At 37.9% G+C, this 26369-nt stretch overlaps 1 protein-coding gene across 5 annotated transcripts in view; it reads left to right on the plus strand.

Moving 5' to 3' along the window:
- The window catches only part of PDE1C (phosphodiesterase 1C), a 541449-nt gene that overhangs the window by 472662 nt on the left and 42418 nt on the right, over window positions 1-26369 (plus strand). For all 5 annotated transcript variants that reach the window (XM_061414179.1, XM_061414180.1, XM_061414182.1 and 2 more), the window contains exon 17: window positions 5979-6056. In XM_061414179.1, the coding sequence (XP_061270163.1) occupies window positions 5979-6056 (78 nt within the window). The remainder of the gene's footprint in view (window positions 1-5978; window positions 6057-26369) is intronic.

Genomic DNA, 26369 nt, shown 5'->3' on the forward strand with positions numbered 1-26369 from the left:
TGGGCCATTGTCTCTGGGGAGATTTATACCTTTGGGCCCTGCCCAGCTGTACTGGAGACTCTGGCAAATGCCTGCTTTCTAAAGGAGAAATTCGTATTAGCAATCCCAGTACAATTTCTGGGTGCTTAGTGTCAGAATGGATGAATGGAAAGGCAGCTTTCTGTATGTACCTTCCCCCGGGAGGGCCGGGACTCATGTCTGTGTAAGATCTGTTCGGTCTAGGGATTGCCAGATGTAGTAAATGTCAAATAAAACTTTAAGAAGAGGTGGTGTCTAACGTGGACTTTAAATGCAGAGATTTGGGGGAACACAGGGACTTCTCAGCCGTAGAGAATAAGCGGAGCTAAGGCACAGGGGCATGGAATTGGTTACCTTGTTTAAGGGAACAGCAGGAAGTTCAGAGTCACTGGAGCTGACAAGTGCCAGCTTGTGGTGAGGCTGTTTGGCAGTCCAACAGACCTGGGTTCAAGTCACAGCTATGCCTCTCACTTTTTCTGGTCTTGGCCAGGTTACTTAACCCTCCACTGTCTCTGTAAAATGTGCATAATAATAGTTGCTCACAGCCTGGGCCACTTGTGACCTTCCAACAATAATAGTGATAACAACAACAACAAAACAACTAGCATTTATTGATTATATACCAGGTGCTGTTTTCGGTTCTGTCCTGGGAATTCTGTGACAGTTTAGGAGTGTTAGGACTCCGTGCTTCTATTGCAGGGGGCCAGGTTTGGCCCCTGGTCGGGGAACTAAGATCCTACAAGCCGTACTGTGAGTTAGCTGTGCTTGTGTTTAGTCCTGTCCCACTCTTTGTGACCCTATACACTGTAGCCCACAGTGCTCCTCTGTCCATGGGAATTTTTCAGGCAAGAATACTGGAGTGGGTTGCCATTTCCTCCTCCAGGAGATTTTCCTGACCCAGGGATTAAACCTGTGTCTCCTGTGTCTCCTGCATTGGCAGGTGGATTCTTTACCACTGAGCCCCCTGGGAAGCCTGCAAGATGCACAGCTCGGCCAAAAAATAAATTAAAAAGACCATACTTTAAAAAAGATTTTTAGTAAATAAACAAATTCTCTCTTTACATATTCACTGTCTTATCTACCTGGTAGATCCAGGTGATCTCCTCTGAATGATCTAGCTATGACACTACGCCACTCAGGTAAATGAGAAGTATGTTGAAAGTGTTAGCGTAACACTCCCCAAGTATTTTTGCAACTGACATATTAACATGTAGAATCAGAAAACAATATTTTAATCCATAAAATAATGCTAATAGCTCATATCATGCCTCAAGAGCTTTGCATAAATTCCTTCAGGTAAGCCCCAAGAGCACCCCAGGAAGCAAGGGAGGCCATCGTTTGACTTGCCCAGCCTGTTAGCAGCCAGGTTCTGGAGCCTGCTCATAACTAATTGACTCTGTATTCAAGTATCATAGTCTGGCAAATATATTCAGTTTAATAAGAATTTATAATAGAACTGATAAAGTTTTAGTGCATGCATGCTCAGTTGTGTTCAATTCTTTGTGACCTCATGGACTACAGCTCGCCAGTCTCCTCTGTCCATGGGATTCTTCAGGCAAGAACGCTGGAGTGGGTTGCCATTTCCTTCTCCAGGGCATCTTCCCGACTCAGGGATTGAACCTAGATCTCCTGCATTGCCGGCAGATTCTTTACCATCTGGGCCACCTGGAAAGCCCTAGAGAGCAATGTAGTATACTCCTTTCTTCCTCCCAAGGAATGAACCAACTGAGAGATGCAAGAATCAAAAAGTGGTCAGAATTTTAGCTCCACTGCCAGTGGAGCTGTGAAGTGAAAAACATAGAGTTGGTCTGCTGAGTATGGGCTTCTCACATATGGCCTACACTAGGCTTAGCCCACCAGACACCAGCAGAGCAGATGGGCTCAGGTCTCGCCCCATCACTCCACCGGAGCAGGCTCTTTCTGCAGTAACAGAAAAGGGGTGTGTCTTGTGGAAAACACATCTCAAAGCGGGTTGAGGGCTGGACAGTGGGTGGCTGGACTGAACCATGCATATTCAACTCTTCCTTTTAGATAAGCATCTCCTTCCCAAAGGAGGAGTACATAAGGGCTGTGAGAAAGGCAAGATGTGTTTCTTCTCTACGTTTTTCCTATTAGAAATGTGGATTTTAAATGCCTTTTCCTTAACTAAAAAAAAAAAAAAGTTATTATTATGTCAGTAACACTTATGGAATGCATAACATGTGCCAGACATTATAGGTGGGATTTTATACACATTAAATCATTTAAAAATCCTAACAACTGTGTGAGGTAGACATACTCATTTCCATTTTGTAGATGAGGAAACTAAGACTCAGAGAGGTTAAATCACTTGCTTAAGCCCAAGGAAACATTCAGTAGAGATTTTAGGCCAAATTCCAGGATAATGTGGATCCAAATTCTATCTTCTTTCGCCAGCATGACCCCATTTGAGAGGTTCAGCACTGTTGGGAAGAGCGGGAAATCAGAAGAACATTGAGACTCAACTCTTGTCCACAAAATGTTTATAATCTACTTCTTCCAGGGGTTGGCATACTCTTTCTATAAAGGATCAGATAGTGAATGTTATACGTTGCTGCCATTTGGTCTCTGTTGCAACTGCTTAACAGAGACCTGTTTTAGCACAAAAGCAACCGCAGATAACATGTAAACAAATGAGAATGGCTGTGTTGCAATAAAACTTTATTTATGAACATTTAGATTCTCACATAACATTAAATAACCTTCTCTTTTTTATCAACCATTTAATAATACAAAAACTGTTCTTAGGTCGTGGGCCATATACAACCAGGCAGTGGGGTCAGGTTTGGTCCCTGGGCCATAGTTATATGGTCAGGAAATGAAACCAATGAATACAAATACGCTGGTCACACAGGAGGTTATACATTCTATGAGACAGGTATAAATTAATACCCAGCGAGGGCAGAGGTGACAATAATTTATCAATATTTTGAAGATAATTAGGGGGAGAGCCTGAAAGGCACAAATAGGAGTCCAAATTTTCAACTAGGCTGGGTTGACTCACAACTGTGTTTACTTCCCAAAGTAAGCACTGGTCTGCCATTTCCCTTAAAAATTAAGTATTAAATGAGAGGTGGGAAAATAAATCAATTTTGAGCAGTAATAAGAAAGGCTGATGGTGGTTTGGGACCGGGTTGCAGCAGCCTAATTAAAATGATTTGTAACTGCACAGAAAGGCGCTTTGTTTCCCCATGTTTATTGAATAACAGCTCATATCAGCCGTTAGTCCATTTTCAACCCATGGGAAATTCCTAATGGATTCCATTCAAGGAACATCATAAGACAAACATATGTCACTTTCCTGGCACCCTTCTTTGTGGCTGCCCAAGATACTTTTAGGATGGAACTGAAGGACGTTGGCTCATTGGGGTTCTAGAAGTTTGAGCCCCTATCAGCAATCTTGGGAACCCCTAAGCTTTGGTCTCCATCAAGGCACTTTCCCTCTCAGCCTCCCCAACCCTGACTGAGGAGAAGGCAGGCCAGCCTGCCATGGGCTGCTGGCCAGCATCCAGCACACCAAACCTCTCCTGCTGACTTCCTGGCTTTGCTGCAACTGTGGGTAAAGCTCCAATGCAGGGCAACCCTGAAAGCTTAAATTATTGTGCTTTAGGGGTATGAAGGCTCATTGAGGAAAGAAAGAGCATTTTTCTGCAGGGAATTAGTTTGACTGCAAGGCTCAAGATCATCCTTGAGTTCATTTCTGGCATCCTTAAAACAGGGAAAAGCCAGTGTTTGGACTGTGCCATGGGTCGCCAAAGGAATCCATCTATTTTGGCCATTGGTGGTGGTGGTAACCACGTACTGCACTCAGACTCCTGCTCACACTCTGCCCAGAGTTGGCTCCCCTTCCCCCAAGCTTAGAATTTGTCAAATTCCATTAAAACTACTTATTTTGTATTGCAAAACTACTCAAGAATGTATTGCAACCTAATTATCTTGAATTATCCTTGAATTCATCTTGAATTAGCCTTACATAACCATTTCTTTATAAATCAGTAGACCAAAGGCATTTAGAAATGGCAACAGTAAATGGAAGTCTGAAATCTAGAACTTAAACTTCTTAGGGAAGTTGCAAAATACAGTACTCGAGAACTTGGCTTCTAAAATCAGATCCATATGTGTATGTTATGGTCAATTACTTTACTTGTGCTTCAAGTTCCATAGCTATAAAATTGAGATGTTTATACGAGTCTCACATCCATTCGTCTATTTAATATTTAAGCAAAATGGTCAGTTGGTCATTTGTCAGATCAATGGTTTAAACCAAATCTAAAGTAGCCAATAGCAACAGTTTTGCTGCAGAGGGAGATACTTCTGCAAAGTTTGGGAGAGATGGGGCCTGGGAGAGTGTGAAACACTAGAAGGCTGGCAGTCCATTGCAACTCAACACGGTTGGCCTGACCAGTGTGTGAACTTGCAGTGAACTCAAGGCAAAATTCAAATTTGGAAGACATCCTCAATCATTTGGTGACTTATTATTCAGCATATTGATCACTTAGTGAATGAATCTTTGATGAATTTATCTACTTTCAATAATAATACCTTCATAATGGGATTGCTGTACAAATTGAGTGAGATGATGCATGCAAAGCATTTAGCATACTGCCTGGCACAAAGAAAGTAGAAAGGGTAAATGTAGCCCTCCCACCACAGGCCCTAATCCCCCTTCTTCCTGGATGCAATAATTATTAGGATCTTTTTGCTTAAATAATGCCAGTAATTCAGTAGTGACCTATTCTTGGTTTTATGCAGGCTAGAAAGAAAGCTGCCATCAGTATGCTTTGTAAGAAAAATATCTGAAACTTGAGAGTTTGAGAAAAATGTTGCCATGTCCTTTCAATGCTAGAAAAGCATATTTTCAAACAAATCTGCCCAAGGATTATTTAACTATCTTGGACAGCAAACATTTTCTGTGTAGGCCCAGATAGTAAATATTCCTGGCTTTGTGTGTCTCTGTTGTAACTGTTCAGCTCTACCACTGCAGCTTAAAAGCAACTACAGACTGTATGTAAATGAATGGGTGTGGCTAGGTTCCAATAAAACTTTACATCCATTAATGGTAACGGGCCAGACTGGCTCGTGGACTGGCTCATGATTTGCTGACTCCTTGCTTTAGAAGAACATGACTGTGTTTAGCTTCATCATTTACTATTTGACTCAAGCCTAGGTACTGTGACTTTCTGTGAGAACTTGTAGATTTTTGACTGTTAGGGATGATAACCCCAACAATTAACAATTTTTTTGCTCTGAGGACATAACCAGGTTTGTCTGTAACCTAGTAATCTTATTTTAATTTATTTCTAAAACAGCCAGAAATAGCCATTTCCTTATTATCTTCCTGGTTCCCTCATAAATGAATTAAATAAATTTTTGGCATGCATTCACTCTACATTTGTGTGCATAGTGTTTTTTAACTTTTATATATTACACTTCAACAAACTCATTAATTAAAGTGCCACTTTACAGCTCTGTTTTAGAGCTGTAAAGCCGTCATTGAGTGAAGTGCGAGATAGCACATTCAATACCTTAAATGCATTTGTCCTTATATTATGTCTATAAAGTAGGCATTATTATCCCCATTGTGCAGCTAAGGAAAAGCACATAGAAGTTAAACAGTAGCTATTAATTAATATAACTTAGAGTAACCCAGGTTTTTCCTCACTCCACAGCCTAACAGTAAAGCTTAACTGCCTGCCTTGGAAAATAAACATCATTGACTTAAGTACAATCCTGTTTAACATGAACTTTTAGTCTTGATTTCCAGATCATAATCCAACTTCCAGGACCTAATCCAATTTCCTGATATTTACACTCAGACGTGTAAGCCCTCAAGACGAAATTGATGCAGTGCTTTGTTTTCTTTTTTTATCTTGACAGGTTTAAAGACATTTATAACTTCCCGGGGCTTTATACATACTGTTTGTCATGTTTATTACTTTCAGGTGACTTGAAAGATGGTAAAAATAAGACAGGCAAGAAGGATCAATCCGATGTCGGAAATGATTCAAAGAAAACAGATGGTAAGAGCATAATTCCCATTATATTTTTCCATAAAATGTGCAATTTAATGCAAGCTTGTTAGAATTACACATAAAGTTGAAATTGTGGTTGTTAATATAGTCTTGTACCCAAAAAAAAACATTCACTACATTTAAAGAATACTATTATCCCTTTTTCAATAATTTATAAATTATTCTTGTATCTTTTCCCTTCCACCATACTTTCTCCATTACAAATGTATTCTGTACTCTTTCTTTTCCCACTTGCCATTTTTCATTTTAAGCTTTTTGAAAAGTTGATTCTGGGATTGTTGAATGGAATGGAATGGAATATAAGTCTTAATGAATTATTCAATATAAATGGGAAATGTGCCATGTTTTCAGTTTTTTTTAACCTTTAATGAGTTACTGCTTTTGTGAAAAACAAAAACAGAAATCTGTTCAGTGTTATCAGTATGTCAGGAGAACCACATACTGGAATGTGGGTAGCTGTAGAATAATAGTTTGGTCAGCAAGAATATGTTTTAAAGGCAAGTTTTGAATGAGAATCCCAAACCAGCTAGAATGAACCTACATTGTAATGGGCTTCGTGAGCACGGCTTTTGCTTTGCATAAATAGCATTCTAGTCTTTCTAAAATCTGAAAGTTCAACTTATATTACCAAATTACCCCTTTGTACCATTTGATTGAAAAAACTATTCTCACCTTTTATACAATCCTCCTGTTTCAGTTATAACATGGACTCATTACTAGTTATACATATACATGATATTAAACTAAAAATGGAAATTTTAGGGAGTAGTTTTTGTTAGAGTCCCAGGAGCTAGTGGTAAAGAATCTACCTGCCAATACAGATTAGAGGTAAGAGACGCGGGTTCAGTCCCTGGGTTGGGAAGATCCCCTGGAGGAGGGCATGGCAACCCACTCCAGTATTCTTGCCTGGAGACTCCCATGGACAGAGGAGCCTGGTGGATTGCAGTCCATGGGGTCGCACAGAGTTAGACATGACTGAAGTGATTTAGCACACACAGCACACAGACTCTTTGAACCGTACCTCCCTGCAGACATTGTATTGGAGGCTAAATAGTTTAGTTATTCAAAGAACAAATGCAGGGTAATCAGGTTGAGGAGTAAGAATTTTAGATACTCCTCCTCATACATCTGTTGAAAAGAATCTCCTTAAGCTTTTATCTCTAAGCCATTGTGATGTGCTGTCTTTACCCATATGCATGAAATCAGTTCTTTCCTTGAAGATCATTCAAATAGTTCACTCCAGGTGTCTTGTCACATAATACCTGGGGAACACATGTGTCCAATTTTTTTTTTTTTTGCCATATTGTTTATGCAAATGGAAGCCATTTGCTTAATACATACCCTCTTTGATTGATTGTGACTAAGATGTGAATTACAGGGAGATGAAATAGAATCCCTAATGATGGCCTCTTAGCCAGATTCTGTTATGGGTAAGGTTTGTTCAAGTATGAGACATCATTACACCAAGTCAAGGTAACACAAGCCAGAATATGTATAGTAGAGGAGAATGGTGTTAGTTATAAACCCAGCACCTGTACACCTCCAGCCTGTATCCAGTGACTGACCCATCTGAATTCCTACAGCCTAAAAAGCCTAGAATAAATCAATTCCCAGATCTTTAATGTGGAATCTTAAATCTTGTTGCATTTTTGTATTGTACTATAAATAACTGTTATGATGTATTCATGTGAGCATTATAGTTTAAATTTTATTACCTTCATTAGGCCCCTTTACCTGTGTCCTTTTTAATTGAATTATCACCAGATGTTTTAAATAATTAAAACTTCTTTTTGGTGGGGAGAAGTAATGAAATAGATATTTTGTTCTATTGTACAAAAAAATATAAAGCTTGATTATTTAATGAACAGGATTCTTGATCCCTTAGGGCAATGAACAGGAGGCAGTAAATAAAGAAGGGACATTTTCTGATGTCTATACTTTTTCCTTCCATAACTTTAACCTTCACTGATTCTAATAGGGTCTGGTGTGTCCCTATACTTGTAAGTTTGGACATGAACAACTGTGTGTTTTAATTTAGTTGATGGTCTAACATGACATCAGTAATTACCATTGCTTTGATATCATCAGGAATTAGACCATTATGCTTTAGTTACTTGTGCTATCTTATCTTAGCCCAATATCTCATCAGGAGTAAAGTTATTTCTTGGTGGCATGAAGTAGAAAAGAATTTGTTCAGCTTCATGTACCACTTATCCTTTGGTCATTAAAACTCTCTACCTTAGAAAAAATTTTTATGTAATAAGCGCAATATAATGGGATCAAATAAGAAACAGTATAGAAAATTAAGGGCTTCTGTGGTGGCTCAGATGGTAAAGAGTCTGCCTGCAATGCGGGAGACCTGGGTTCAATCCCTGGGTTAGGAAGGTCCTCTGAAGGAGGGCATGACAACTCACTGTAGTATTCTTGCCTGGAGAATCCCCATGAACAGAGGAGCCTAGTGTGCTACAGTCCATGTGCTACAGTGCAAAGAGTCAGACACGACTGAGCAACTAAGCACACACAGAAAATTAAAACACTTTGCATCTCTACTAGGGTGTTTTCAGTTCTTATTGGAAGATCTAACAGCATAGTGGTTAAGTTCCTGGGTTCTGGAGCCAGGTATTTTGGGTTAAATCTCACCTCTACCACTTACCAGTTTTCTTAACTTTGGACAGTTAATATTATTTTAAAAATGAAGTGCCAGCTGGATGGAGAAATTTGAGGTGTCTCTTCCTCTCTCTTTGTCCCTGGAATGCACAACCTGCCTACTCTTTCTGAGTGAGGAACTTTTCCAAGGAGGCAGCCTTGAGAGAGTAAGGCAGTGTTGCGATCATCTACACTGAATACACGATTGAAACCCAGTTAAAGCTTCTATGTGAGCTTTTGAGATCCTTGCCGGCAGTTGCACAGAGCTACTTGTCTTAAAGTCTGCACGAGACAAGTCTCTTATGAGATCCCCTGGAGAAGGAAATGGCAATCCACTCCAGTATTCTTGCCTGGAGAGTTCTATGGACAGAGGAACCTGGCTTGCTACAGTCCATGGGGTCGAAAAGAGTCGGACATGACTGAGCGACTAGTACAGAGTTATAATAGACTTCAGAATTTATTGTAATTTTGAACCATAGGAATAATCACATAAAATTTAATTTAGAATGATACCTCAAAGTTTAGACACCTCATTTAATATGTTGGAAATGTAGTTTGAGAGAAGCGTCAGTAAATGTAGCATTGCATTGTGCTTAGAGCATGGATTTAGATCAGAAAGAACTAGATTCCTGTGCCAACAATAGTGGTAGTCCTATGACCTTGGATGAATTATAATCTTACTGTGCTTCTGTTGTTATCATCTATAAGAATGGTGATAAAGATTCTTCATAGGGGTTGGAAAGCAACTGGAACATTGCTGTCTATATGGTAAATGCTCAATATATGTTAGTTTTCCTAAAAATGATATGTATATCAGTTAGATCTATTGATTTTCAGAAACTATCTAGTGACAAACAGATACACTTTGAACATTTCTTTTTAATGGCTCTTACTACATCCGATGACCAAGGGGAGTCGATTTAACTATTTTTAATGCCCCTACCCTTAGTACAACCCCTGGGAACCAGCTCTAATTTTTGAAAGGGAGTGTCCAAGCACTATTCAGTGCCCAGTGTGATCAAACCCACTCTGTTTAGAAGTTTCAATATTGTATACATTCAGAAAGAAAACCAGTGGGAACTAGACCACAGTTGGTTATTCCGCAACTCCAGTGAGCGGTGGAAGACAGAGAGGGAAGGAGCATGTGCTGAAAGGGGTAAATTACATACTGGCATAATGAACACATTGCAATTGTAAATTATCTCTGTCAGGCTGCTGAAGTACTGTTTAATACCCTGCAGCACTAATTTTTCTAACTGACTTCGAAGAATGAATGCTCTTTGACAAATACCTTGTTTATTCTTAGGGAGAAATGTACTAACATAAATAGATCTAGGCTTCTGAGCCAAGATTCTCTCAGGGCCTAAAGTTTTACATGATCTTTGGAAGACTTGTAAGGTACTATGTGAATGAATTATTTTCGATGTGTTTTTAGTCATGTTTGAAACAGCATAGCTGTAATTTTTATAGTTGCCCAGAAATATGAAGTTGCCCTTAACTTTACTCCATTGCATTAACAGAGATATAAGAGACAGCCACTGTTTGTGTCTCTCAAATGATTGACTATAATTAGGCCCTGCAGGGTTATTTATCAAGTCCCAGTAGGGCAGTACAGCACCAATTTTTCCTTTATTGAATGTTCTGAGAAGTAGAATGCTTAAAGATGTTGGTTCATTAAATTTTGGTTAGTTGTGAAGAGTTGACATCTGCTTCTCCAAAGAGGATGACCAAGAATTAGATTTACCCTTCCACTTGAAACATTTTTTAATAAAGACAATGTATATGGAAGAATTGTTTTCAGCAGATGAAGACATTAAGAAATATTGGACATCATGAAATGAAAACAGTCTGTCTAAGAGACAAGAAGCAAATGAAGTGAGCCCTACAATTGCCTCAGCTTACTGCAATTAGTGGGTTTCCAGGCAGACCTGAGGGACTCCTTGAGCTGAGGAATTGACTGAGGATGCAGGGAGGCTAAAGTGGCTATGATTAACAGCATAAAGTATCAGAGAGAAAAGAGCTGTAGAGAGATAGAACTCTAGAAATCTAAAGAGCATTCATCAGAGTACTGATGGGCCCATTCAATGAGGAAACTACCTGAGACCAGAAATGAACCATTCAACAGGTCTAGAGGAAACAGTCCTGATCTTTACACTTCACAAAGAGCAGTAAAAGTGCCTATTCTCTCTAGCCAGATTAGAATCCTTCATAATTTAGAAAAGTAGTTATAATACTCATAAATGTCTTGCCTTAGCTGGGGAATAATTCAGTTCATTTCAGTCGCTCAGTCGTGTCCGACTCTTTGTGACCCCGTGAACCGCAGCACTCCAAGCCTCCCTGTCTAGCACCAACTCCCGGAGTCCACCCAAACCATGTCCACTGAGTCGGTGATGCCATCCAACCATCTTATCCTCTGTCATCCCCTTCTCCTCCTGCCTTCAATCTTTCCCAGCATCAGAGTCTTTTCAAATGAGTCAGCTCTTCGCATCAAGTGGCCAAAGTATTGGAGTTTCAGTATCAGTCCTTCCAATGAATACCCAGGACTCATCTCCTTTAGGATAGACTGGTTGGATCTCCTTGCAGTCCAAGGGACTCTCAAGAGTCTTCTCCAATACCACAGTTCAAAAGCATCAATTCTTTGGTGCTCAGCTTTTTTCACAGTCCAACTCTCACATCCATACATGATCACTGGAAAAACCATAGCCTTGACTAGATGGACCTTTGCTGGCAAAGTAATGTCTCTGCTTTTTAATATGCTGTCTGGGTTGGTTATCGAAGGCAGTGGCAACCCACTCCAGTACTCTTACCTTGAAAATCTCATGGACGGAGGAGCCTGGTAGGCTGCAGTCCATGGGGTCGCTAAGAGTCAGGCATGACTAAGCGACTTCACTTTCACTTTTCACTTTCATGCATTGGAGAAGGAAATGGCAACCCACTCCAGTATTCTTGCCTGGATAATCCCAGGGACAGAGGAGCCTAGTGGGCTGCTGTCTATGGGGTCGCACAGAGTCGGACACAACTGAAGCGACTTAGCAGCAGCAGCAGCAGCAGGTTGGTTATAACTTTCCTTCCAAGGAGTAAGCGTCTTTTAATTTCATGACTGCAATCACCATCTGCAGTGATTTTGGAGCCCAGAAAAATAAAGTCAGCCACTGTTTCCACTGTTTCCCCATCTATTTCCCATGAAGTGATGGGACCAGATGTCATGATCTTAATTTTCTGAATGTTGAGCTTTAAGCCAACTTTTTCACTCTCCTCTTTCATCAAGAGGCTATTTAAGTTCCTCTTCCCTTTCTGCCGTAAAGGTGGTATCATCTGCATATCTGAGGTTATTGATATTTATCCCTGCAATCTTGATTCTAGCTTGTGGTTCCTCCAGCCCAGCATTTCTCAGGGGAATAATTGTTGTAGGCTAAATGTTGCTTTAGTCTCACCTAACAAATCTTTTTTAAAAAATTTTTATATATTTTTAAAAATTTATTTATAATTGAAGGGTAATTGCTTTACAATATTGTGTTGGTTTTTCTGCCATACATCTCTTAAAATAGAGATATAAGAGAATCAAAGTGTTTCCAAATAGCTGCATCCCAGAATGAGGGTTTTGTGAGTATGTGTGTATGTGTGGGTGTATGAAAATATATAGTATCAAACAAGCTAAAATTCACAATGTCTAACATCCAATCAAAAATTACTGGACATGCAAAGAAGGAAGAAAATACTATCCATAAAAGGAAGAAAATAACAACCAATTGAAACCAACCCAGAACTGAAACAGATGTTAGAATTAGCAGACGAGAACTTTAAAGTTCTTACAACTGTTGCCCATATGTTTGAAAGATGAGTGGAGACATGAAAGATATAAAAAAAATAAAATCAAATGTCTAGAGGTGAGAACTACAAGGTCTGATATGAAAAGTGTACTAGATGGTATTAACTAAATAACATTGGATTAGATTAATAAAAAATACACAAGGTGTGAATAGACATTGTAGAAGAATAGTGAGAACTAGCAATAGAAATTATCTGAAATGAAACACAGAAAACAAGCATAGAAATTGTAAAGAGCCTCAGTGAGTTGTAAGGCACCTTCAAGCAGCCTAATGTTTGTATAATTGGAGTCCTAAAGTAAAGAAGAGAGAAAGGAGGAAAGAATATTTGAGAAAGTCATGGCTAAAATTTTGCTGAATGATGAAAACTGTAAGTCCATTGGCTTAAGAATCACAATAAAACACAAGCACAAGGAATATGAAGAAAATTATACCAAAAGCTTATCATAATCAAATTATTCCAAATCAGTAATGAATAGAAAAAATTTTGAAACAGCTGGAGAAAAGAAGATACATATATAGAGATGAACAAAGATAAGGATAACAGTAGGTATCTCATCAGAAACAATGCAAATGAGAAGACAGTAGAGTAACATCCTTAAAGGGCTAAGAGAAAAATTTTGATCAAAAATTCTATACCCAGCAAAAATATCTTTCAGATACAAAAACTGAAAGAATTCATTTCTGGTAGACCTACACTATAAGAAATGTTAAAGAATGGCAGAAGGATGGCTAATGCCTGATGGATTGAAGTATTGAGGAGCACTAAAAATGGTAACTAAATGGATAAATATGCAATATTTTTTCTTATCATTTAAATATCTTGACTAAATAATTGACTATTGGAACAAAATATATTTTGGGTTATAGTATATATAAAATAAATATATGACAAAAATAGCATAAAAATCTGGAGAGGAGAAGTGTATATGCTATTATAAAGTTCTGATATTATACATGAAGTGATACAATGTCATTTGAAAGTAGATTGAGATAAATTAAGAGCATTTACCATAAACTCTAAAACAATTACCAAAATAACAAAATAATGACATATAACTAATAAACCAAAAGAGATAAAATGAAATCGTAAGAATAACTAATCCAAAAGAAGGTAAAAAAAAAATGATAACAAAGAATAGATAAGACAAATAGGAAACAGATAGAAAGACTATAGATTAACACTAAGCATAATGCTGTATATTCCCTCTAAATATTGTTTTATTTAGTAAAATGCCACAAACTTTGATATGTTGCATTTTTATTCACATTTCATTCAAAATATTTTCTAATTTTTACTTCTACCTTGATCTAAGGACTATTTAGTAGTATATTATTTAGTTTCTGAGTATTTTCCAGAGATAGTTGAAATTTAAGTTCTTTCTAAATTGATCTATTGATTCCATGCCATCCGTTAAAATCCTGGCAGGCTTTTGGGGTAGAAATTGACGAGCTCGTTTTAAAATTTATATTTAAATGCAAAGTACTCAGAATAGGCAAAACAGCTTGGGAAAAGAAGAAAAAAGTTGGAAGACTGAACAGGTAAGCCTGCTTTCAAGACTTATAAATCTATAATAATCAAGGCAGTATAGTATTGGCATCCAGATAGATAAAAGGGTCAGTGGAAGAGACTAGAAGTTCCAAATCCACATGTTTATGGATATCTTATTTTTGACATTGTCAGACAAATAAATTCCATATTGACAGTAAATGAAAGGTGGATTCTGCTATAGAAGACTTGTTGACACTGAAATGAATACTTGTGCCTAAGGTGTTGTTTTGATTATCATTTTCCTATAAAATATATCCTTCATGTACACTGGAATGCTCACATCTACTGGCCAGTCAGTGGTTTCTTTCTCCTGAAGGAAAGGCTACTCAGGAGGTCAATTCATACCAGAAAGTTGCCTGGTAAGCTGAGAATGTAGGGGATAGGGGAAGTTAGCTGATGCATTGTAGCTTGCAAGTAGAATGTCTTGAAACTTCTGTCTTTATCTTTGGGATGGGTGTGCCAAGAAAAGTGAATAGAGATGATCTTGTGTACTCTAGATCCTAACAGTGCAAGAGGAGGCCTCCATGGCACGTATTTTACATCTAGTCTCCTTTTGGATCTCACATTCAGTATCAGATATGTTGATATTTGGGATAGATTCACACTCTTAATTTTCTGTCTTTGCTTGCCTGGACCTTGATCTTGATCAAACTTCTTTGTTTTTAAGGCAGAGATCCTCAGACTTGTTTTTCTTATTTTCTTTTCCTATCATATAAGCCTAATACATTATCATAAACTCTGCATACTCCCCAGAGTATGCCCATGTCATGAACCTTGGTGGGTAAAATAGGCCAAAGATGAGGAACAGTTCTGGGAACACTAGCTGGTACCCTGTCCTTTTCTGTCATATGCAAGATGGTGCTATAACAATAACTTTGAATCCTTTCTAATTTACTTTAAAAATTAAACCTGTGAGACTATAGTGCTAAACTGGTTTTAACAATGAATGATTTACAATATACTTCACCATTGATCATGCTGCTACAGTCAACACTACTGCTGTGAGGTAGTTTCTACCAGTAGTTAATCCGATCCTTTGGGTTTTTTTACTTCTTTCTTCTCAGTTCAGTTTAGTTCAGTCACTCAGTTGTGTCTGACTCTTTGCGACCCCATGAACTGCAGCACGCCAGGCCTCCCTGTCCAACACCAACTCCCGGAGTTTACTCAAATTCATGTCCATCGAGTCAGTGATGCCATCCAGCCATCTCATCCTCTGTCATCCCCTTCTCCTCCCGCCCCCAATCCCTCCCAGCATCAGGGTCTTTTCCAATGAGTCAACTCTTCACATGAGGTGGCCAAAGTATTGAAGTTTCAGCTTCAGCATCAGTCCTTCCAATGAACACCCAGGACTGATCTCCTTTAGGATAGACTGGTTGGATCTCCTTGAAGTGCAAGGGACTCTCAAGAATCTTCTCCAACACCACAGTTCAAAAGCATCAATTCTTCAGCACTCAGCTTTCTTCACAGTCCAACTCTCACATCCATACATGACCACTGGAAAAACCATAGCCTTGACTAAATGGACCTTTGTTGGCAAAGTAATGTCTCTGCTTTTTAATATGCTGTCTAGGTTAGTCATAACTTTCCTTCCAAGGAGTAAGCGTCTTTTAATTTCATGGCTGTGATCACAGTGATTGTAGTGATTCTGGAGCCCCCCCAAAAAGTCTGACACTGTTTCCACTCTTTCCCCATCTATTTCCCATGAAGTGATGGGACCAAATGCCATGATCTTAGTTTTCTGAATGTTGAGCTTTAAGCCAACTTTTTCACTCTCCACTTTCACTTTCATCAAAAGGCTTTTTCGTTCCTCTTCACTTTCTGCCATAAGGATGGTGTCATCTGCATATCTGAGGTTATTGATATTTCTCCCTCGTGCTTCTTCCAGCCCAGCATTTCTCGTGATGTACTCTGCATAGAAGTTAAATAAGCAGGGTGACAATATACAGCCTTGATGTACTCCTTTTCCTATTTGGAACCAGTCTGTTGTTCCATGTCCAGTTCTAACTGTTGCTTCCTGATCTGCATATAGGTTTTGCAAGAGGCAGGTCAGGTGGTCTGGTATTCCCATCTCTTTCAGAATTTTCCACAGTGTATTCTGATCCACACAGTCAAAGGCTTTGGCATAGTCAATAAAGCAGAAATAGATGTTTTTCTGGAACTCTCTTGCTTTTTCAATGGTCCAGCGGATGTTGGCAGTTTGATCTCTGGTTCCTCTGCCTTTTCTAAAACGAGCTTGAATGTCTGGAAGTTCACGGTTCAGGTATTGCTGAAGCCTGGCTTGGAGAATTAGAGCATTACTTTAGTAGTGTATGAGATGAGTGCAATTGTGTGGTAGTTTGAGCATTCTTCGGCATTGCCTTTACTCTTTCCATAACCCTTCTCCCCATGTACATAAGTCTATTCCCTATGTCTGTTTCTCCGTTGCTACCCTGTAAATACATTCTTCAGTACCATTTTTCTATGATTCCGTATATGTGCCTTAGAATACGATATCTATCTTTCTCTTTCTGACTCATTTTACTCTCTATAGTAAGTTCTAGGTTCATCCACCTCATCAGAACTGACCCATATGCATTCCTTTTTATAGCTGAGTAATATTCCATTGTGTATGTGTACCACACCTTCTTTATCCATTCATCTGTCCATGGACAGCTAGGTTGCTTCCATGTTCTAGCTATTGTAACTAGTGCTGCTATGAACAATGGGATACATGTGTCTTTCAATTTGATTTCCTCAGGGTATATGCCTAGGAATGAGATTGCTGGGTCATATGGTGGTTGTATTCTTGTTTCTTAAGGAATCTCCATACCATCTTCCATAGTGGCTGTATCAATTTACATTCCCCACCAACCGTGCAAGAGCATTCCCTTTTCTCCACACCCTCTCCAGCATTTATTGTTTGTAGACTTTTTGATGATGGCTATTCTGACCAGTGTGAGGTGATATCTCATTGTAGTTTTGATTTGCATTTCTCTAATAATGAGCAATGTTGAGCATCTTTTCAAGTGTTTATTAGCCATCTGTATGTCTTCTTTGGAGAAATGTCTATTTAGGTCTTTTCCCCACTTTTTGATTAGGTTGTTTGTTTTTATGGCATTGAGTTGTATGAGCTGCTTGTATATTTTGGAAATTAATCCTTTGTCAGTTGTTGCATTTGCTATTATTTTCTCCCATTCTGAGAGCTGTCTTTTCACCTTGCTTATAGTTTCCTTTGCTGTGCAAAAGCTTTTAAGTTTAATCAGGTCCCCCTTGTTTACTTTTGTTTTTATTTCCGTTACTCTAGGAGGTGGGTCATAGAGGATCTTGCTTTGATTTATGTTGTCGAGTGTTCTGCCTATGTGTTCCTCTAAGAGTGTTATAGTTTCTGGTCTTATATTTAGGTCTTTAATCCAATTTGAGTTTATCTTTGTGTATGGTATTAGTAAGTGTTCTAGTTTCATTCTTTTACATGTAGCTGTCCAAGTTTTCACAGCACCATTTTTTGAAGAGGCTGTCTTTGCCCCATTGTATATTCTTGCTTTCTTTGTCAAAAATAAGGTACCCATGGGGTGCATGGGTTTATTTCTGGGATTTGTATCTTTTTCCATTGATCTATATTTCTGTTTTTGTGCCAGTACCATACTATCTTGACTATAGCATTGTCGTATAATCTGAAGTCAGGAAGATTGATTCCTCTAGCTCCGTTCTTCTTTCTCAAGACTGCTTTGGCTATTTGGGGTCTTTCGTGTTTCCGTATGAATTGTGAATTTTTTTATTCTAGTTCTGTGAAAAATGCCATTGGTAATTTGATAGGGATCACATTGAATCTATAGATTGCATTTGGTAGTATAGTCATTTTCACAATATTGATTCTTCCTACCCAGGAACATGGAATATCTCTCCATCTGTTTATGTCATCTTTGATTTCTTTCATCAGTGTCTTATAATTTTCTGCATACAGTTCTTTTGTCTCTTTAGGTAAGTTTATTCCTATATATTAAATTCTTTTTTTTTTGCAGTGGTGAATGGGATTGATTCTTTAATTTCTCTTTCTGATTTTTCTGTTAGTATATAGAAATGCAAGTGATTTCTGTGTATTATTTTGTATCCTGCTACTTTGCTAAATTCACTGATTAGCTCTAGTAATTTTCTGATACTATCTTTAAGGTTTTCTATGTGCAGTATCATGTCATCTGCAAACAGTGAAAGCTTTATTTCTTCTTTTCCAACCTGGATTCCTTTTATTTCTGTTTCTTCTCTGATTACTATAGCTAGGACTTCCAAAACTATGTTGCATAATAGTGGTGAAAGTGGACACTCTTGTCTTGTTCCTGATCTTAGGGGGAATGCTTTCAGTTTTTCACGATTGAGAATAATGTTTGCTGTAGACTTATCATATATGAGGGCTTCCCTGGTGGCTCAGAGATTAAAGCATGGAATGTGGGAGACCTGGGTTCGATCCCTGGGTCGGGAAGATACCCTGGAGAAGGAAATGGCAACCCACTCCAGTACTCTTGCCTGGAGAATGCCATGGAGGGAGAAGCCTGGTAGGCTACATTCCATGGGGTCACATTAAGTCAAACACAACTGAGTGACTTCACCTTTACTATGTTGAGGTAGGTTTCTTCTGTGCCCATTTTTTGATGTGTTGCTGAATTCTGTTTGCTAAAATTTTGTTGAGGATTTTTGCATCTATGTTCTTCAGTGATATTGGCCTGTAGTTTTCTTTTTTTGTGTTGTTTTTGTCTGCTTTTGGTATCAGGGTGATGGTGGCCTCATAGAATGAGTTTGGAAGTGTTCCTTTCTCTGAAATTTTTTGAAAGTGTTTTAGGATAGGCATTAGCTGTTCTCTAAATTTTGATAGAATTCTCCAGTGGAGCCATCCTGTGAAGGTCCTGGGCTTTTGTTTTTTGGGAGATTTTTTATCACAGCTTAAATTTCAGTGCTTGTAACTGGGTTGTTAATAATTTATATTTCTACCTGGTTTAGTCTTAGAAGATTGAACTTTTCTAAGAATCTGTCCATTTCTTCCAGGTTATCTATTTTATTGCCGTATAGTTGTTCATAATGGGAGAAGGCAATGGCACCCCACTCCAACACTCTTGCCTGGAAAATCCCATGGACGGAGGAGCCTGGTGGGAGTCAGACACGACTGAGCAAATTCACTTTCACTTTTCACTTTCATGCACTGGAAGAAGGAAATGGCAGCCCACCCCAGTGTTCTTGCCTGGAGAATCCCAGGGATGGGGGAGCCTGGTGGGCTGCCGTCTCTGGGGTCGCACAGAGTCGGACACGACTAAAGCTAATAGTCTCTTATAATCCTTTGTATTTCTGCATTGTCTGTTGTAACCTCTCCTTTTTCATTTCTAATTTTGTTGATTTGATTCCTCTCTCTTTTTTCCTTGATGAGGCTGGCTAAAGATCTGTCAACTTTGTTTATCTTCTCAAAGAACCAGCTTTTAGTTTTATTAATCTTTGTTATTGTTTCTTTCATTTCTTTTTCAATTATTTCTGCTCCGATCTTTATGATTTCTTCCTTCTACTAACTTTTGTTGTTGTTGTTCTTTCTCCACTTGTTTTAGCTATAAAGTTAGGTTGTCTGTTCAATGTTTTTCTTATTTCTTGAGGTAGGATTCTATTGCTATAAACTTCCTTCTTAGAACCGCTTTTGCTGCATCCTACAGGTTTTGAGTTGTCATGTTTTCACTTGTTTCTAGAAATTTTTATTTCCCTTTTAATTTCTTCAGTAACCTGTTGGTTATTTAGAAACGTGTTGTGTAGTCTCCATGTGTTTGTGTTTCTTACAGTGTTTTTCTTATGATTGATATCTACTCTCACAGTGTTCTGGTTGGAGAAGATGCTTGATATGATTTCAGTTTTCTTAAATTTACTGAGGTTTGATTTGTGACCCAAGATGTGATCTATCCTGGAGAACGTTCCATGTTCACTTGAGAATAAAGTGTATTCTTCTGCATTTGGATGGAATGTCCTGAAGATATCATTGAAATCCATCTCATCTAACGTATCATTTAAGACTCGTGTTTCCTTATTAATTTTGTGTTTTGATGATTTTTCCATTGGTGTGAGTGAGGGGTTAAAGTTTCCTACTATTATTGTGTTACTGTCACTTTCTCCTTTTGTGTCTGTTAGTGTTTGTCATGTACTGAGGTGCTCCTGTGTTGGGTGCATAGATATTTACAATTGTTGTGTCTTCCTCTTGGATTGATCCCTTGAGCATTATGTAGTGTCCTTCCTTATCTCTTGTAATCTTTATTTTAAGGTCTATTTTGTCTAATATGAGGATTGCTACTCCAGCTTCCCAATTGCATGGAATATATTTTTCCATCCTCTTACTTTCAGTCTATATGTGTCTTTAGGTCTGAAGTGGGTTTCTTATAGACAGCATATATGTGGGTGTTGTTTTTGTATTCATTCAGCCAGTCTGTCTGTTTTGGTTGGAGCATTTAATCCATTTACATTTAAAGTAATCATTGATATATATGTTCCTATTGCCATTTTCTTAATTGTTTGGGGGTTGATTTTGTAGATCTTTTTTCCTTCTCTTGTATTTCTTGACTATATAAGTCCCTTTAACATTTGTTGTAAAGCTGGTTTGGTGGTACTGAATTCTCTTAACTTTTGCTTGTCTGAAAAGCTTTTTATTTCTCCATCAATTTTGAATGAGATCCTCGCTGGGTACAGTAATCTTGGTTGTAGATTTTTCCCTTTCAATACTTTAAATATATCCTGCCATTCCCTTCTGGCCTGCAGAGTTTCTGCTGAAAGACCAGCTGTTAAGTGTATGGGGTCCCTGGTATGTTGCTTGTTTCTTCTCCCTTGCTGCTTTTAATATTCTTTGTGTTTAGTCTTTGTTAGTTTGATTAGTATGTGTCTTGGCATGTTTCTCCTTGGGTTTAGCCTTTATGGGACTCTTTGTGCCTCTTGGACTTGATTATTTCCTTTTCTATGTTGGGGAAATTTTCGACTATAATCTCTTCAAAAATTTTCTCATACCCTTTCTTTTTCTCTTTTTTTCTGGGACCCCTATAATTCGAATGTTGGTGTGTTTGACATTGTCCCAAGAGGTCTCTGAGAGTATTCTCAGTTCTTTTCATTCTTTTTACTTTATTCTGCTCTTCAGAAGTTATTTCCACTACTTTATCTTCCAGCTCACTGACTCATTCTTCTGCTTCAGATATTCTGCTATTGATTCCTTCTAGAGTATTTTTAATTTCAATAATCATGTTGTTTGTCTCTGTGTGTTTATTCTTAATTCTTCTAGGTCTTTGTTAATTGATTCTTGCATTTTCACCACTTTGTTTTCAAGGTTTTTGATGATCTTTACTATCATTATTCTGAATTCTTTTTCAGGTAGTTTGCCTACTTTCTCTTCATTTATTTGGACTTCTGAGTTTCTAATTTGTTCCTTCATTTGTATAGTGTTTCTCTGCATTTTCATTATTTTTTCTTAACTTACTGTGTTTGAGGTCTCCTTTTCCCCGGCTTCAAGGTTGAATTCTTTCTTCCTTTTGGTTTCTTCCCTCCTAAGGTTGGTGTAAGTGGTTTGTGTAAGCTGTAGGGTGAGATTTGTGAGTTTTTGTTTGTTTGTTTTTCCTCTGATGGGCAAGGCTCAGTGAGGTGGTAATCTTGTCTGCTGATGATTGGGTTTGTATTTTTGTTTTGTTTGTTATTTAGATGAGGCATCCTGCACAGGGTGCTACTTGTGGTTGAGTGATGCCAGGTCTTGTATTCAAGTGGCTTCCTTTGTGTGAGTTCTCACTATTTGATACTCCCTAGGGTTAGTTCTCTGGTAGTTTAGAATCTTGGAGTCAGTGCTCCCACTCCAAAGACTCAGGGCTTGATCTTGAGTTTTGCGTGGGTCTATGTATTCTTTTCCACTGGTCAGTTACTCCTATCCACTCTCAGCTGGTGTTCTGCATGCACTTCTGTGTCTGAAGGTATATTCCTGATGTATCCATGGAGAGAGATGTACTCTATGTCCACATACCCCTCTGCCATCTTGTCCTTTCCTCTGTTTCTTTAATGAAGGAATTCCCTTCCACATGAGAATCTAGGATCCTTATTTTCCATCAGTTTATAGGACCAAACATCTGGAGTGCCCTTGGTCCCAACTAAGATAAATCATCATAACAACACATGTTCTGATTAATATCCCATTTCCCTTAGCCATTTGTCCATGAAAACTCTTGTGACCCATTTACTTAATATATTTGTATGTATCAAGATATGGAGCATCAACAGTAAGTAAATGCTATGGTTTAGCAAAAAAGAGACATGAAATATGTGCTTTTTCAAAACATTTTATGCATTATTTTCTCAAGTTGTGTGACAACCCAAATGTCTTAACCCTCTACTGCAATGTCCCTGTCAAAGGAAAACAACAAAAAGTTCATAAATGAAAGAGAGAATTTCAACATTATTTTTAGATGCTTATTATTTTTATGCATCTAGATAAGATACCCTAATTAGATCCTGAAAGGTTTTGTTACTTACAATTTTTCATTGATAAACTTCAGTGCCATTTTCTAATTAATTTTAGAAACCTTGCTATAGGTTGACCCAAGAATAAGAGTTTTGTGAGTGAAGTGATGTCAAAACCCAGTATAATTTTTTTGGATGGATTTTGGGGAAAACTATTAACCAATCCATTGTATGTGAGTTGCAAATGGTCAAATGGGGTGAAAATTTTAAAAAAATCTCTTTGTTCCTTTTTACTGAGGATGATACACTTGAAAGCATGGCAGTATAACAACTGTGACATCCGCATGGCTCTAGCATAGATGAGTCACAGTGAATCAGAACAGTTAGCTCTTTTGGTTATAAGCATCCATTTCAAACCAATGTGTTTTTAACATAGTTTTAGGTTCAGTGAATGTGCTTTTTAAGGAGGATTTATAATAGATATCCTCATGATGGATCATAAAGGAACAAGTGATATTAAACTATTATTTACTCCTGTAAGTTTTATGTTGTTGAAATTCACATTTGTAGTATCAAACAGCAACTGAATTTGTGTGTGTATATATATATACACGTATATACAATATACATATATGTGGATTGTGTATATGTATATAGTATGTGAATATATGTGTGTGTATGTATATATGTATAATACAGTGTTAATTGGCACATTTACAATAATTAAATTGTGTTATAGTAAAGAAAACTTCTCAAGTCCATTCTTGCTTTTCAGATAGCCATTTAGATTCCAGTCTCTTACCAAATAACTACATAGTAGAAATGTCACATAAAAGTATATTATGTGCTCTCTGTTAATGATGAAATTAATCTTTTTAAACAACTTTTCCCTAGCAATTATTGGTATATAAGCTTTCATTGTTTCACTCTATCTTCTAGACATTTCGTTACACTCTTAATGTACCATTGAATTTTTCAAGGAACCTGGTTTGACAGAGATTACAATTTTGGAACTACTGGGGAAATGTGATTTGTCTTTTTTTTTTCTTTTATTGATGTTCAGGATTAAAAATAACTTTTTAGTATTCATGAAATAAATATTTATCTGTTTTCCCCCTAGAAAAATTGTATTCTGTCAAATTCTTTGCAAGTGATTGGAGAAACACAAGCAACAATGCATTTGTCAAAAGAAACTCTATTAATATTATAAATTAAAAAAAAAAATAAACAGCTGCTTTTGAAATATGTGCCAAAGCCAGGAACTAGCTGTCTCCATTGTTAATGCCGTTTTTTTTTCTAGACACCCACAAGCTAGAAGAGCTGTTAAAAATGCAACGTCAAGCGAGTATCAAAGCTTTCTCTTTGTGTTTATTCTTAGTGTTTTACACCAAAGGGCAGCCTGATCTCCAAGTGATGATAACTGTATTTCACAAGTATTGGTTATCTACAATATATGCTATTTTTATTCTATAGCCTCGAGCCACAGTGAAAACATGAGAATAAATGTTTGGTGTTTTTTTTTTTTCCTTTCATTCACTTTGAATCTTTCTTTTTCCTGAACTAATAGGGAAAAACATGAAAAGTAGTCAGAATACTTCAGGCCTAAAATCTCAGCTTCATTTAACTTTCTCTGAAGGACTTCCTTATTCTCTGGTTTCTTGTTGGCTTCAAAAATAGAAGATTCAAAAGCTGATCAGAAACAAAACTTGGGTGCAGATAACTCTGCCCTTCCCTGACCCGGAGGAGTGATATGAGCTGTTGATGCCTGACTTTTACTTACCTCTTAATCGGGGTCAGGTCCGGGAGCGCTTGGTGAGCTGAGTATTTGGTTTCCTTTAGTGTTGAAGTTGGAGAAGGCAATGGCAACCCACTCCAGTACTCTTGCCTGGAAAATCCCATGGACGGAGGAGCCTGGTAGGCTGCAGTCCATGTGGTCACTAAGAGTCGGACATGACTGAGTGACTTCACTTTCACTTTTCACTTTCATGCATTGGAGAAGGAAATGGCAGCCCACTCCAGTGTTCTTGCCTGGAGAATCCCAGGGACGGGGGAGCCTGGTGGGCTGCTGTCTATGGGGTCGCACAGAGTCGGATATGACTGAAGTGACTTAGCAGCAGCAGCAGTGTTGAAGTACTAGGTTCTTAATACAGAGAAGAATGGCAGTAAAATACCTTAGACAATACGGGACAGAAGAACAAGAGACAGTTATTCACATAGTTTAAGTTTGGAAAGAAGAACCATGCTATATAAAGGAAGAAAGAAAACAGCAAGGTAAAAGGATAAAAGTTAACAGGATCATTATTCTCAGTGATAGCACAGATGCCAAGGATCAAAAGAAAAGGCAAAGAAAGGTCACAAGTGTTGAACCTAAGAACTACCCTTTGTACTTACTCTGTATATTTGAATCAAATGGGTAAATGTTAGGAAATGAGAAAATGATACCATAGGTAAGGTTTCAGGAAATTATATTCCTACAAATTTACTTTATCATCTGTTTATTCTCTCCATCCATCATCCATCCATTCATCTACCCGTCTTAGGAGAGCTATAGCCTTGGTATTATATGCAGTAAAATTAATGTAGAATAATTCATTAGAATTATTTAGAATAATAATATCCTCTATCATTTGGGGCAAGGAGAAAGCATGCATGTATACTTTGGGGTTTTGGTGGTAACCATTTAAAATAGCTGTCTTGGGACTTTCCCGGAAGTCCAGTGGTTGAGACTTTGCATGTCCAATGCAGGGGGCTTGGGTTTGATCCCTGGTCAGGGAACTAGGATCCCACATGCTGCAGCCAAAAAAAAAAAAAGAAAAAGAAAGAAAGGAACAATAAAATAGCTGTCTTGCACTTACGACCTAGAAGATTGAAAACAATGCCTGTCTCTAAGCATTGTTAGTTTGTTTTTAGTATTTCCTCATTATTAAGAAACAAAACCAGATCAGGACCTGCTTATAAGCACCACAGAAATTCTACTAGATATTTTATTTTTTTGTTGTTTTTGTTTTTTATTTATTTTTTTTAAATTTTATTTTATTTTTAAACTTTACAATATTGTATTAGTTTTGCCAAATATCGAAATGAATCCGCCACAGGTATACATGTGTTCCCCATCCTGAATCCTCCTCCCTCCTCCCTCCCCATACCATCCCTCTGGGTCGTCCCAGTGCACCAGCCCCAAGCATCCAGTATCGTGCATCGAACCTGGACTGGCAACTTGTTTCATACATGATATTATACATGTTTCAATGCCATTCTCCCAAATTGGGTTTAGCTTTAGTACATTTATTCTTCTGCAGGTTTTTTTTTTTTTTCTATTTAGCCTTTTACAGATCTTTCTATTGCTTACGGTATCACTTTGTTATTTTTGTAGAAAGTTGACTCCATGGAGAGGCAGCTCTAGAAGGATTCCTGGGACTTGAAAATCTGGTTTAATTCCAGTTCTGTGCTCAGCCAAATCAGCTTGCTTTTGAGCTTGGGTGATAGTTGAATCAGGCAATAAAAAAATCAAGCCCAAGAAAAATGAAAAATAAAAGTATTTACAGATGTTTTTAAAACCCAGTGCCAGATTCCATGAGGCCTGCCTTGTAGATATTCAGCTTGTGATCTAGGAATAAACAATATGACTGCTAAACACATATCTGGAGTCAAATCAAATCTGAACTTTAAGCCTCTTAAAACAGCTATCTTTAAACCAAATGATTTTCTGTAGCATCTCTACTTACCTCTAGGAGCAGCCTGGGAAGGGAGGAATAGGGCCACATTGTTGTAAATCTCCATCTTCTATTTCTTTAAATGAAGTTGTGGAAACATTCTCTACTGTTCATTCCCTCGGAGTAAATACCTTTCTGTGAA

The sequence above is a fragment of the Bos javanicus genome, chromosome 4 (assembly GCF_032452875.1).
Source record: "Bos javanicus breed banteng chromosome 4, ARS-OSU_banteng_1.0, whole genome shotgun sequence".
Classification (NCBI taxonomy): Eukaryota; Metazoa; Chordata; class Mammalia; order Artiodactyla; family Bovidae; genus Bos; species Bos javanicus.